Source organism: Pempheris klunzingeri, chromosome 3 (genome assembly GCF_042242105.1).
Source record: "Pempheris klunzingeri isolate RE-2024b chromosome 3, fPemKlu1.hap1, whole genome shotgun sequence".
NCBI lineage: Eukaryota > Metazoa > Chordata > Actinopteri > Acropomatiformes > Pempheridae > Pempheris > Pempheris klunzingeri.
This window is the reverse complement of record NC_092014.1, coordinates 8,401,818-8,415,109: the sequence shown is the minus strand read 5'-3', so window position 1 is coordinate 8,415,109 and position 13,292 is coordinate 8,401,818. Positions and strand designations below refer to the sequence as shown.

At 42.0% G+C, this 13,292-nt stretch overlaps 3 protein-coding genes across 4 annotated transcripts; all 3 read left to right on the top strand.

Annotated features, from left to right (window-relative positions):
* Positions 1 to 540: 540 nt before the first annotated feature.
* clrn2 (clarin 2) lies at positions 541 to 2,784 on the top strand. The gene is made up of 3 exons (XM_070828525.1): positions 541 to 793; positions 1,997 to 2,176; positions 2,466 to 2,784. Exons 1-3 carry the CDS (start codon positions 541 to 543, stop codon positions 2,732 to 2,734), a joined length of 702 nt encoding a protein of 233 aa, XP_070684626.1. The 3' UTR covers positions 2,735 to 2,784.
* Positions 2,785 to 4,655: 1,871 nt separating this feature from the next.
* lap3 (leucine aminopeptidase 3) lies at positions 4,656 to 10,074 on the top strand. The gene is made up of 13 exons (XM_070827575.1): positions 4,656 to 4,846; positions 4,959 to 5,077; positions 6,021 to 6,075; positions 6,158 to 6,263; positions 6,352 to 6,511; positions 6,616 to 6,780; positions 7,285 to 7,443; positions 7,547 to 7,671; positions 7,793 to 7,881; positions 7,985 to 8,087; positions 8,696 to 8,775; positions 8,861 to 8,973; positions 9,658 to 10,074. Exons 1-13 carry the CDS (start codon positions 4,748 to 4,750, stop codon positions 9,842 to 9,844), a joined length of 1,560 nt encoding a protein of 519 aa, XP_070683676.1. The 5' UTR covers positions 4,656 to 4,747; the 3' UTR covers positions 9,845 to 10,074.
* Positions 10,075 to 10,521: 447 nt separating this feature from the next.
* On the top strand, positions 10,522 to 13,146 carry med28 (mediator complex subunit 28). Of its 2 annotated transcripts, XM_070828072.1 has the most exons (5): positions 10,522 to 10,689; positions 11,949 to 12,015; positions 12,114 to 12,226; positions 12,550 to 12,764; positions 12,861 to 13,146. In XM_070828072.1, the coding sequence occupies exons 1-4, from the start codon at positions 10,531 to 10,533 to the stop codon at positions 12,751 to 12,753; spliced, it is 543 nt and encodes a 180-aa protein (XP_070684173.1). In that variant the 5' UTR covers positions 10,522 to 10,530; the 3' UTR covers positions 12,754 to 12,764; positions 12,861 to 13,146. The 2 variants fall into 2 exon arrangements, with proteins under 2 accessions (XP_070684173.1, XP_070684172.1); XM_070828071.1 differs by having other exon boundaries at positions 12,550 to 13,146.
* Positions 13,147 to 13,292: the final 146 nt, after the last annotated feature.

The window sequence follows — 13,292 nt, the reverse complement described above, 5'->3', positions numbered from 1 at the left end:
TAGCCTTTAATGAATAAGTGGAGCATGAAAGAAAGAAGATGAGAGATGAAGGAGTGTAAATCCCTCATATCCAAACTCACTGGTCTCTCTGTGTTAAAGCTCCACTTTGACCTTTCTTCTCTCTGTTAAAGTGGATCACAACTGTCACTCTGACACCATTAACTATGACTTTATGGCTGCAGCCGCCACAGAGGTCACCAGTCGTGGTACATTTCCAGGCGAAAAGGCCAAGCTGCAAAGGTTAATTCCCCCTCTGAATAAAGAGCAGTGTGGGTGCGACAGAGGGAGCAGGAACCAGGCGCACCGCGCAAGGATAGAGTTTCTCCCGGTAAGGGATCTCTTTGACCGCCATAGATTCGGTTTCTCCTCTGTCGCTCACACATGGACCAGTTCACCAAGAGAAATAACTACTCACCTCAGCGATTATGATTCATTTTTTCTTTTCAAACCGTAAAATAAACTCATGGTGATCGCCCGGTGCGCTCCGCGGTCGCTGCCCGGCGTCGTGTTACCTTCCCCGGGGCACCATGGGCGCGTAAGATGCCTTCTCTGTGGAAACGGATAACGTTCTCGGTGGCCTCGGTGCTGTGCGTCGGCTCGGTGGTCCTCCTGGTCGTGGCCCTGTCCACGGAGCGGTGGGTCACCGGACGGATCCTGTGCAAAACCGGGGTGGACATCGTGAACGCGTCCCACCCGGAGCTGGAGCAGTTCATCGGAGACATTTACTTCGGTTTGTTCCAGGGAGGGAAGAGCAAGAAGTGCGGGCTTGGCAAGAGGCGCTCCAAAATATACAGTAAGGTTAAATACAGCCTCTAGACTCATTTTTCATTATTGTTATGAGGAAGGCTACACCTGCTCTCTGTCTCATCCACGTATCCATTAAAATGGCACAAAAACATATCATCACCTCTGGTGCCCAATAAAGCAAACGTACACCCTGTAATGAATAACTCACACACCATCTGGATAACACCTTTTAAGAGCAGAACAAGCCCTGGAGGTCACAAAGTTTCCAAAAAGATATATCAGACTCACAGGACAGGAAAATATGACACTGAGAATATACAGCCATAAAACACAAACCTGTGCTGAGTAGCCTATTTAAATAAGTATGATCATATAGGTTAAAGAATAGTGTGAAACTGTCAGACTGTGAAATAAAATGTTGGGTTTTTTTTTCAATTTTAAAGCTATACAGCTATATCAGCAATACACATCTGTTGCTTAGAGTAGAACTTTATTTCCATTAGTTTATTAGAAAATTTCTGGTTACAGCACATTATTCTATATTTTAAATAAGTTTCTGGCCATTCTTGCTTGATATTGCATGAAAACAATAAAAAAAACATTAAATCTAATGTGCAGATTCCCACAAGAAACATACATCGTAGGACACATTACTCCTACCTACTACATGTACTGCAAACATACTGCACGCTGGTTAGTTTACTTCGCAGTATGACAATATTACAATACAAACATATAAAATAACATCATCATCAAATTACAATAGTAGGTTATTCTTTGTGCAATCACGTTATTACATACAAATAATTATCTAAAGATTGTTGTCATATGGGCTTCTACCATCATGTATTGTATCACCGCATACAAGGAAACCTGACTTCCACTGCTCTTGTGTACTTACACATGAAAAGACATACAGGAAAACGACAAAGATGAACAAAATAAACATAAACATCAACTTCAGCATGAACCTTTAACTGCTATGTACAAGTGTGAGCAGTTATATGTGTTTGTATGAAAATATATATGTGAAAAGCAGCTATAGACAAAGATGTAGTGCAAAGGTGCTGGAATAAATATGGGATGGTTATTTACGGGTTCCATTATGTACATGAGGTGGGTGTGTATGACTGCATGTGGCTCTAAACACCATATTTAAGTCTCTTTCTACATCTTTAACTCATACAAACCAGCTCTGGAGGCTGATGATGTGTGTTTTTAATCTGCGTTTCTCCGTCTCTCTGTCCAGTTTTCCCGAAGCTCGTGCGGACGTTGAACGGTGGCCTCCACATGATGGTGATCCTCTTCCTGCTGGTGGCTGTGGGCTTCGCCTTGGTCAGTCTGTCTTTCTGCATTTACAACGCACGCAAGGTTCCCTACCAGAGCATCAAAGGGCACAAAGGACTCTACCTGTGGAACTTCATCGCTGGTGAGTGAGCCATCTTGACTCTTTCCTGCAAAATCTCCCTCAAATATTGATGCTTTTTCTTTCTTATTCGCTTCACATTTCCACCCTCATTTCTTCCTTTTGCACTTGTTCCCACTTTCCTCCCAGTCAATTTCCTTCTGTCTCTTCACTTCTTACTTTGATATCAGTGGCTAGAATTTTCTCTCCCCTTCTTTTCTTTAAAAACCTGAGTGTTTTGTCTTTATGTTCCTCCCATGTGTGTTTACTTCTCTGTTTCCCCTCCCTGACTTTCCTCCCCCTCTGTTTCCAGCTCTGTTCGGTGCCCTGGCCGTGCTGTGTTTCCTGGCAGCCGTGAGACACCACAGTCTCACCGAGCGCATTGCCAATTATCGGGAGAACCTCTTCGTGCTCGTCGTCTTGGATGACAGCCTGGACTGGTCTTTCTGGCTGGGCGTAGGCAGCATCGCGACTCACTTCGCCGTATGTGGAGTGGTTGCCATGAGCCGGATCAAACTGCCCAAACCGGAGATGAAGAAACCCGAGGAACCCACCATCTCTTCTCTGGACCTGCTCTATTGACTGCTGACCGAGCATCGTTGTTGTTGTCAGCATTTACATCCCTGATGGGAGACCAGAGCGAGAGGGGGACTGAGAGCAGAGTGAAACCAACACTTTTCCGTTACGCCACATTTAAGCTCATCACAGCCTCTCTTTGGCCTCATGACTCATTTTTATGTGAACTATCACTTGATGAACATTTTTCCAGTGTTCATTACTGTTTATTTCTCTGTGATACTAATATAAAGGACTCAAGTGTAGACTGGAAAGTGGTTTGCTAACTCAGACAGCTGCTTTGGTTCCAAGGGCCTTCAGACCAAAATGAGCTCCTTGTTCTTCTTTAATTTTGAAATATATGAAATTCTTGAAACTAGATTTCGACACAGGCATCCACACAGGCCTCAAAATTAGCTGATTAAGAAAGTGGTGCATTAGGATTCTGCAGTGGTGCATTTACGCAAACAGATGTTAAATGAAATTACAACAAACCACAGTAAGGCTCAAGGTTTTGTGCAATTCTAAGGCCAAATGTTTTTATTTATACACACTAGTTAATGGCCTCAGGATCAGTTAATGGATCAGTCATTCATGTCAAGTAATTTTTTGAAGCCCAAAATCACATTTTCCTCAGGGGGCCTCAACATATGATATCTTCTATCCTTAGACCCTTGATTCAGATGAGGAAAAACTCAGCAAAAAGAACAAAACATTTTTTTTTCTCCTGCTCCATCTTTCAGTAAATGTGTGTGAAAACACGCTGTTGAGATTTTGCTCCCCTTGTGATGTCATAAGGAGCTCTATTGATCATGTGACCTCCTCCAGCCCTTCAGCAGGCCGACTGTCCCCTCCCATTTAAAACCTCCTGAATCTAACTCGCTGTCCGTTATTGTTTTTTCCTCACTAACACCAGTTCTTAACACACAGATGTTGAAGGCAAAAGCAAATCAATTCGGTTGATTGTTCTGTTCTGCTAAAACGGAGAGTTCAGACAGAGGCTGAAAACAGCTGCAGCAGCCGTGTCTAGTATACGAAAGATAATGTATTACTTTGAACATTAAACCATGTAAACCTGTTCTAGTAGAACCTCTAAAAACAAGTATGAACTGAAAAAAAATAGCATAATGTGGGACCTTTAAGAAAATATAGTACGAACATGTAATATTAGGTATCATGAGATTCAGGCAAAGTAAATAAATGTTTGGACTGAAGACATCAACGTCGTCAAAGACAAGAAAACTTCAGGTGCCACCAAACACTGATACAGCAGGAGTTGGACTCTAAATCTCCTTTGGCAGGAGGCAGTGATGGTGAGACAGAAGGTGGACAGATCGGACATTTAACTGAAAAGAGATCTGACCCGCAGATTTGCCCTTTGAATTCTGGACATCCTGTGCTGTAATATAATCTGTCCATAGCTGTGATATGTAAATACATCATTACTGTTTAGATTTAGATGTATTTTTTTCATTATATGTGTATAATGTCCTTAACTGGTCTGCTTTTCAGTCACTTTGTGGCCTCAGTATAAAAGTTTTTACAGTAATTATTCTTTATCTCTGATAGAAAGTGTGCAACCATGCATGAATAATGATTTATTTCAGGGGGAGATGTTGGTTTATGTTATAAACGTGTATGATCTTCCATAGATTAGAAAGAGACAAAATAATTATCCATTGATTTTTAATAACTTTAACTTGATCATAAAAAGTTCCTCATATCTGATGACATTTGCTGCTGTGAAGGTCAACATAAGAACATTTGTGTACATGTCAAATAAAGTAACATTGACCATCACTGAAGGACCTTTACGATATGTTAGTTTAGTTATAATCTCGAATGAGGATGTGAATCATTTAGTTTGTCCTCCTGCAGTTCCCCACTACAGCCACAAGATGGCGACGAGGCTCTTTGTCGCTAGCTGGTGACGTATTGAAACCGCGACGCTGTCAGGTCGCTCTGCCTCCTTACACACATGTTTGCGACCTCTAAACCTGTGAACCAGTAGTTTGTTGCGGGTTTATTTATGCAGAACAGATGACAATGTTTCTTCTAAGGAGAGCTGCGCAGACGGCGGTGCGGACAAACCACCCCAGGTCATTTTCTGCGTCACAGACTCACCTGAACGAGAGAAAAGTACGTAGCTAGCTAACGTTAGCCTGTTAGCCAAACATTAGCTGACAGTTACATCACGCAGCACAATGCGTCTCCGTGTGTGTCCTGCTAATGTGTTGCTGTGTGTCTGCAGGGTCTGGTGCTGGGAGTGTTTGAGAAGGAGGGAGAGGAGGATAGCGGCCTTCATCTCACAGAGGCAGCCGCAGGTTTTGACCAAACTCTGTCCGGTAAACTCTCTGAACTGCTGAAAATGTGAGTCTGAGATATCTGACAACTGTCCTGTTTGGGTTATGATGATAACATACACTCACTTGCCTGTTTATTAGGTGCTCCTAACTAAGATTAATACAGTCCAACACAACAGTCCTGCATTAGATCCTCCCTGCATGAAGGTTATAATGGTGAGTTTTGTGTGAAGAGTGGTGTTTATTGACCTTTACAGCCATTTGGGGTGCAGTAACTATCAGCTGTGTGAGCTACTGGATACCTGGATTTCCTCTAGGGGATGAATCATGTAGCCTAATCATCATGTCTGGTCATTTAGTGCTTTATTTTACCCTTCCTTGTTATTTACTTTGTCATATTGTATTGCAGTTTGTAGTAATTTTAAGACGTTATTGGTGCTGTAGCTTTATAAACTGTACATTTAAGTTCTTTTATGTTTTGTACTGTGTTTTTCTCGAAAACCAGTTGCCGTTCGGGTACAAAATAAAGCTGAAGCTGAGCTTGAGAGTTCATTCATGGAGACAGAGAAAACAATCTCCTCTCAAGGGCCACTTATTTGCTGTTTCTAGAGCTTTTGACCACATGACATGGTCTTAATTAGCAGGTGGAGTTCACACTGGAGCTGTAGCTGTTCAAAGGAAAAGCTGTTCATCTATTTAAACAAAACACAGCATTCTAACCTACATGGAAGTATGTTTTGATGCAGAGCTTCTGTATTAGACTGTGTTAGTTTTAGGTGTGTATGCAGTTCATACCGCACTGATTAATTGTAACTGGCTACAACCCTGAGATAAATAGATTTGTCCGAGAGGCGAAAAAATGGGATTGGTGCATCCTTAATGCTGGTATCAATATTAGTGAAAAACACGCAGTAGTGTAGCATTCCTAATGGATATCAGGCTAACCTTGTGTGTTTGACTAACTTGTTGCATAGCTGGTGAATAAACTGGTTTTGTTTTGTTCTCTCCAGCTCCGGACCAGCTCTGAAGAAAGGCAAAAGCCGAATATTTTATGGAATCCACAAGGTAACGAGGTGTGACCATAGATAAAGGAACTGTTTCTCTTGACAGCATCGGAGTAACTAAATCTTCCCTGCGTCTTCTTCAGGACTTCCCGTGTGTAGCGGTAGTCGGGCTAGGGAAGAATGATGCAGGTGTGTGTGGGTCAGAGAGCTGGGACAGCAGCAAGGAGAACATCAGAGAGGCAGTGTCAGGTGAGTCACATGACTCTGCTCGTCTTACTGAGAACTCTCTGGAGTCAGTACCTGGCTGATACCTGTGTGTTTGTCTGTGTGTGTTCAGCTGGCTGCCGGCTACTTCAGGACCTGGAGGTGAGTCACGTGGAGGTGGACGGCTGTGGCGACACCCAGTCAGCAGCAGAAGGTGCCACTCTGGGTTTGTTTCAGTATGACCAGCTCAAATCCAAGAAGAAGACCAAAGTAACCGCACAGCTTCATGGAAGGTAGTCCAACAAAGCTGGGAAAACTGAATTTTACAGGCATTTGACTCTTAATACAGATGTATGCAGCATCATGTGAATATATGTCTGTGTGTATTTGCTCTCAGTGGGGATTCAGTCGGATGGGGGAAAGGAGTCTTGTATGCAGAAGGCCAAAACCTGGCACGGCTGCTTATGGAGGCTCCAGCCAATCACATCACTCCCACTGCTTTTGCCCACACCATCGAAAAGAAACTAGCAGCGCACGCAGAACGAGTCACAATAAATAAAAGGTTTGTGCTTCACTTATCACCACAGGCCACGTTTACAAGAACTGCAGTGTATTTTTACAGTGCAACCTTTTATGATTTTATGCCAGATATTTGACTGGATGGTGCTGGAAACAATTTGAGTGGCAGGAAGATAAATATTGAACTGATATAGCATCATTTTGGTATGTTTTTTTTTTTTTAATTTTGGCTGAAATAACTACTGGTTAATATCAGCATTTTTTCTTCCACTTTATGATATTCAGAAAGCTTTAGAATGTATTAAGCTGGAAACTGTCTATCTAAAGGTGAAACAATTATGAAAAAATTATCAAAAAAATCATTTTAAGTTATATTTTTTATTTTTGTTGCTTTTCTCTGTTATCACTGAATGTCTTTGGGTTGTGCATGCACATTACCTTGAGCTTGTGGAGTCTTATTTGCGATTTTTACATTATAGAATATATAGAATATTTAATTATTTAATAATTTAGAATTAATAATTTAATACCTCATGTGTTTATGTAGATCTCAGGCTTGGATAGAGGAGCAACAGATGGGAGCGTTTCTCAGTGTGTCCAAAGGCTCAGAGGAGCCCCCTGTCTTCCTGGAGCTACATTACAACGGTTCTCCTGACAGCAGCCAGGCCCCGCTGCTCTTAGTGGGCAAGGGCATCACCTTTGACAGGTAAACGGGAATGATAAACACTCCCAGCTCTCTGTCTGAGCGCGGTCACATCATATCTTACACATTGAGGTCGTTTGTCTCACCACTTGTGTTTGCCTGGTAGTGGCGGTATTTCTCTGAAGCCGTCTCCTTCTATGGATGCAATGAGAGCTGACATGGGGGGAGCTGCCACCGTGTGTGCGTCTATCGTCACAGCAGCAGCCCTGAAACTGCCGATCAACATTATCGGTGAGCTTATTGACAATATGTATCCCTGTGCGTGTAATCATTTTTGATGAATAGAAAATTATGCAATGTTGAAGTGATGACAAACAATCCTTAACCTGTCTGTTTCCACTCAATAAATCAGGTCTGGCTCCCCTGTGTGAGAACATGCCAAGTGGAAAAGCTACAAAACCAGGCGACGTTGTCACAGCCAAAAATGGAAAAACAATCCAGGTGGGTGGAGGCGTGACAGTTACCTGAGTGTGATACATTTGTGCACATATGCTGTATATGTGTGTGTGTGTGCATGAACAGGTTTCATTGTTGTTGTGTACAGGTCGACAATACAGACGCAGAGGGCAGACTGATTCTTGCTGACGCACTGTGTTATGGACACACCTTCAACCCCAGAGCCATTGTCAATGTGGCTACGCTAACAGGTGGGATTATATAATTCATTTATATACACAATGACTGGCGAAATTGGTTTAGTGTTTACACACATAGAGTGTAACCACAGTTCAAATCTCACAGGGATGTATGTATCAAACCTCTTTCTCTTGATCCATGTCTGTGTATTTATTGCAAAAGATAATCCTAAAAGGAGGTGCGTTGTGATTGTGTCTCTGTATAATCTGGCATTTCCTCGTTAAAAAGTAAAGAGAACTATAGCAAGCCAATAGTAGCTGTAATTGCTGTACTTACAGTACTAGATAACTCTTTTATCTCATTTTTACTTGGTCATTCAAATTCATGACATTCATATGAGGTCCAGTTGTCGTCTCAAATATTAGTGCTCATAATTATTATTCCACTTATGTTAGTTATTTCTTCATGAGCCCGAAGGTGCAGGAGAGTGATTTACTGTCACTCAGTGGAGTTTGATTGAATGAGTCTGCTGTCTATACGGGTTCATGTTTACAGCTCGTACACAAGAGTTGTCATTTACCTTCTGTACTGTGAAATCCACCTTAGGCTGATTACGCTGCACGATTAAATGAAAGATTTACAAATATATTGAGTAAATATTGAAATTTCTGTCTTCAAGGTGCGATGGATGTAGCTCTTGGCTCAGCAGCAACTGGAGTATTTACAAACTCTGACTGGCTGTGGGAGCAGCTGCACAAGGTACCGTGTCTGCGCAATAAACACACTCTCAGCATCCCAGTCTCTCAGCTCCTCTGACTAATTCTGTGTGTGTTCGTTCATTCAGGCCAGTGTTGTGACAGGTGACAGAGTGTGGCGGATGCCTTTGTTCCAGCATTACACCAGACAGGTGACTGACAGCCAGCTGGCTGACCTCAACAACATCGGCAAGTACAGCCGGTAAGTATCTTGCTGCGCTCAGTGAGCGCTTGCAGCTATTGCACCCGACATCAGAGCAGCGCAGGGCCCCGTTCACCATACGTGGATTTCGTTTAAAAGCATCTAGAAGCCCAAACCTGCAAAAGTAATTACAACCAAAATGTTTTCGGGTGAACCACACAATACAAATGTCTCACTTTGAGATGACAATATGCAGGTAATTGTAAAATCACCATCATCTGTTGGGGTGATTATCACTATTATATTTTCATGACAAAGTGTTATACGTATACTTGAAAACAAAAAAAAAAGTCTGACTCTACCAACTTGGTACCAAACCAAAGGTTCTTAAAGGTTCTATGAGCAAAAAGATGTAAATTCAACTGAAGATTCTGACTAACCAATCAATGGATGGCATTTCATTTGACATTAAGTTAGGAATCTGTCATTTGAAAACTGTAATTTTGAAGTAAATGACTAAAGCTGATTTCTGTATCTAAGTATGGAAATAGTGGGAATCTTGTTGAGCACAAAGTAGAATCACACCTACTGCATGTCCTGCAAGTTTTAACTTTCATTTCAAAATAAGAGCTCACTGTTATCCATTGCTGTTATTCAAGCTTGATAACATTAGGAACAGGGCAGTATATTCATGGCTTTATTAAAACTGAATCTGACTGTTGCGTCTGCTGATCATCTCTCCAGCTCTGGCGGTGCATGCACAGCTGCTGCTTTCCTGAGAGAGTTCGTCACAGCTCCTCATTGGGCCCATCTGGACATCGCTGGTGTGATGAGTAACAAAGATGAAATTCCCTACCTGAGAAAAGGAATGTCCGGAAGACCAACACGCACGCTGGTGGAGTTTGCAGCCGCACTGGCCCACAATGGCTGAGAGAGAGACATTAGGCTGAAAGAACGCACTTAGACAGAATGAAAGATTCAGTGACCAAGTTTACCTGATGGCTCTGATGTGTACATACAGCTAATGCATCAGTGTTTTGTTACATTTTTCAGGCCACAGGGTTCAGTGTCTCTCCACACGGTTGTTTTTTCAGCTGAGAAAACCTGAAGCTCTTTAGTTAATGTAATTTATATGTCATATAAATAAATTCTAAGATTTTAGCATACATTTGTTGACATATTTGTCATCTCCATGGTTCTTTTGTTGACACAAGATGGATGTACACTACTTGGTATGTATGTGGACACCCTCATGTGATTGATTACCTCATTCCAAACCAGCAAACCAAACAAAGCAATGACTGCTTGCATCCCTGCATGTTTACTAATTCAGCTAAAGAGTGCTTTCTCTTCCTTAAATTGGTTCAAATTAATGATTTGTAGAAACTTTATGAGGCAAAAGTCAGGAAAAATATAACTTTAATAATAAAGTATAATTTTTGTAACATGTTTTCTTTTATTCATCTCAAGGGATGTTTAATATACAATCACTGGTCATGAAAAACAACCCCAGACTAACACAATGTGAACAGTGATGTCCACACACTTTTGGCCATAGAGCCCACAGGAACGCCCCTCTCACTGCGCATGTGCGAACCAGGTAGCCAGGAGATCAAGATGGCGTCGTCCATGAGTGGGATGTTCTCAGGTCAGCAGCCGTCTGGTGCTCATCCCGTCGGGGGTCCTGTTGGACCGGGCCAGCCGGGTTTCCCCGGTACGGCTGCCAGGCCTCAGGGGAACAACACGCTGGTGGATGAACTGGAGGCTTCCTTCGAGGTAGGAGGCTAATATGCTAGCTTCCGCTAGCTTTGTGTGCTAACTGTTATTAGCTAATTTAGCTAGCTAGCATTCATTCAAGATACTGCACTCTCACATTAGAGGGATACAGAAGGCAAACCATATTTTACCAAGACGATAAAATAAATTAGATAATGCTTTAAGGCACCGCGGTGAAGCTTAAATTTAAGTCGGATTTTCGACAGAGATTCACTCCGGACCAGCGGCGTCTTGCTTAGTTTCTCCCCGGTATTGGCAACAGGAGGGCGGTTAGCTCACCTCCCAGAACCTCGGGCTGAACCGCTGGAGGCTGATTTAATTAATAAGTTTTCCATAAAGACATTGGTGTAAGATAGAAGAAGTACTGACAGACAACATAAAGAGACGTTCGAAAATATTAATATGAAATTTAAAAGCATTAAAATCCAAAATGGAGAGGTGTCTCCTATGTGTCCAGTGTGTGTAGAGCTACAGTGTCCCATCAAATGCAGTGGAAAAAAAGTGAATTATTTTTCATTAACAAATGTGTGTAAGTGTAGTCAACATAAGTATGCTACATGAAATCAAGTTTGATGTTTTAAATCAGAATTTTCACTATTATTATCAAGTAAGAATGAAGGTGTTGAACAAACTTAGTTGTGTGTAAGCTCTATTTCCTATTTCCAAACAACAGCAACTACATAACATCACAATAACACAGCTGTATCTTTGGTTTTCTTTACTAACAACGCTACTACCAGGACTACAAGTCTCTTATATCCCATTAGCTTAGTTAGTCATTTTAGGAACCATATGAATAGTTTGACTCCAACTTCATGGCAGGCATCTGTGCAGTATCATAGCAGGCACAACTTCAGGTTCCTCACAACAAAGCAGCTAAATGGAACATAAAATAGTGTTCTGTGTCCATAAAAAGTGTTTATATCTCAGAGTAATTGCCTCTCCCTATTGCACAAACATTTTATTATAGTCCAGACTGTGGCAAATGGGAGCAGTGATATATTTTTGCAACCTTTGCTTGCTGCCCCTTGGAGTATGTTTTTCCTCCCAATTACTTCTACTGGTAAGCTGGTGTCATTTACGAGGAAACATGTCATGTGACACTGCCTTTTCTTGTGGACCAGCAGGTCGTCAATCATAATCATAAAGACAGGGACTAGAGGGCTACAAAACTACCTGTGCTCAAACCCTAAGGAGCAGCATTTTTACCCACACATTCAGAAGAATGTACTGATGTTCTGTCTGTGTTTATCCTTCAGGCATGTTTCGCATCCCTGGTAAGCCAAGACTACGTTAATGGAACTGACCAGGAGGAGATTCGAACTGGTGAGTAAAGCCTTGAATGTTTATTCTTTTGTTTATGGTTGTTTTATTGTATCTCGTACTGTAATGTGTGTATCGACGTATGTGTCTGTTGATTGCAGGTGTTGACCAGTGCATACAAAAGTTTCTGGACGTGGCTCGACAGACAGAGTGCTTCTTCCTGCAGAAAAGGCTTCAGTTATCTGTGCAGAAACCAGAGCAGGTGGTGAAGGAGGTAAATTATTCTCACTTATCTCGACAGATTGGAAGTGGTCCTCTCCACCTCCCATCCATTGACTTCCTCCTCTGTTTTGCTGTTATTTGTGGAATTGTAAAATCTACTTATGACCCCCAAAGATCTGTGTAAGCAGAAGAGGAACTCTTGGAGAACCCAAACCCCCTTTTGAGAATCATTATCTGTGTCGTATCCAGGGTTCATTAGCTTTGCCTTTATTTCCCAGACCTGAATTTGTGACATGCTGTCAGTGTTTTATCAGTTTCTATTTATTTCTCACCATTTGCTAATGTGCCTTCTGTCATTTCTTCCTCCCACTTCAGGATGTGTCAGAGTTACGTAATGAGCTACAGAGGAAAGAACTGCTGGTTCAGAAACACTTGTCCAAACTGCACCACTGGCAACAGGTGCTGGAGGATGTGAGCGTTCAGCACCGTAAACCCTCCGACCTTCCCCCTCCCGGACCGCTGGCCTTTCTGGAGCAGGCGTCTGCGAGCCTGCCCCCCGCCCCTTTAAAACCAAATTAACACACCAAAAGGTACCGTCACATTAGTCTTCATGAGTCACATGAAGTTGCCCCACATTCAGAATGTGATGTTATGTGTGTAACAAAGTGCATCCATCAATCATTCAGGTTCTCATTGAAGTGAATGAGAGATGGAGCGAGTATCTGCAGGACAGAGGCGTGATGTGACCGTACAGAAACACTAAAGATGTGTAAAAACACCACGTACATCATGTGAGGCACGCTGTCATGTCAAGTGTCAACCTGTGAGAAAACTGAAGAACAGTTAACCGTCATTATTGGCGGGGAAAACATGACACAGATTGTTTTAGTTCAATGGTTTTTTTTTTCAGTATTTTGATTAATGTAAATATTTTTGTTGCCGACTTTTTTACTGTAAAAATAAAATTCAATTTGTGAGTATTTAGAGTCTGGACATGTTTTATGTTGTACAGTGTGCACACATTTCAAACGGGGTCAGGCTCTGTGTGTAGGATTTCAAAGGATGAATTAAGCAGTGGAGAGTAACACTCAGCCAGTTGTATAATGTCCTTTTGTGGA

Excerpts from the sequence above, each read along its gene's own strand:
- lap3 (XM_070827575.1), top strand. The coding sequence starts at position 4,748 with ATGACAATGTTTCTTCTAAGGAGAGCTGCGCAGACGGCGGTGCGGACA. Across the intron at positions 8,776-8,860 it reads TGTGGGAGCAGCTGCACAAG|GCCAGTGTTGTGACAGGTGA; the intron begins GTACCGTGTCTG and ends TCGTTCATTCAG. Across the intron at positions 8,974-9,657 it reads AACATCGGCAAGTACAGCCG|CTCTGGCGGTGCATGCACAG; the intron begins GTAAGTATCTTG and ends TCATCTCTCCAG.
- med28 (XM_070828072.1), top strand. The coding sequence starts at position 10,531 with ATGGCGTCGTCCATGAGTGGGATGTTCTCAGGTCAGCAGCCGTCTGGT. Across the intron at positions 12,016-12,113 it reads CCAGGAGGAGATTCGAACTG|GTGTTGACCAGTGCATACAA; the intron begins GTGAGTAAAGCC and ends TGTTGATTGCAG. Across the intron at positions 12,227-12,549 it reads CAGAGCAGGTGGTGAAGGAG|GATGTGTCAGAGTTACGTAA; the intron begins GTAAATTATTCT and ends CTCCCACTTCAG.
- clrn2 (XM_070828525.1), top strand. The coding sequence starts at position 541 with ATGCCTTCTCTGTGGAAACGGATAACGTTCTCGGTGGCCTCGGTGCTG. Across the intron at positions 794-1,996 it reads GAGGCGCTCCAAAATATACA|TTTTCCCGAAGCTCGTGCGG; the intron begins GTAAGGTTAAAT and ends CTCTCTGTCCAG. Across the intron at positions 2,177-2,465 it reads CCTGTGGAACTTCATCGCTG|CTCTGTTCGGTGCCCTGGCC; the intron begins GTGAGTGAGCCA and ends CTCTGTTTCCAG.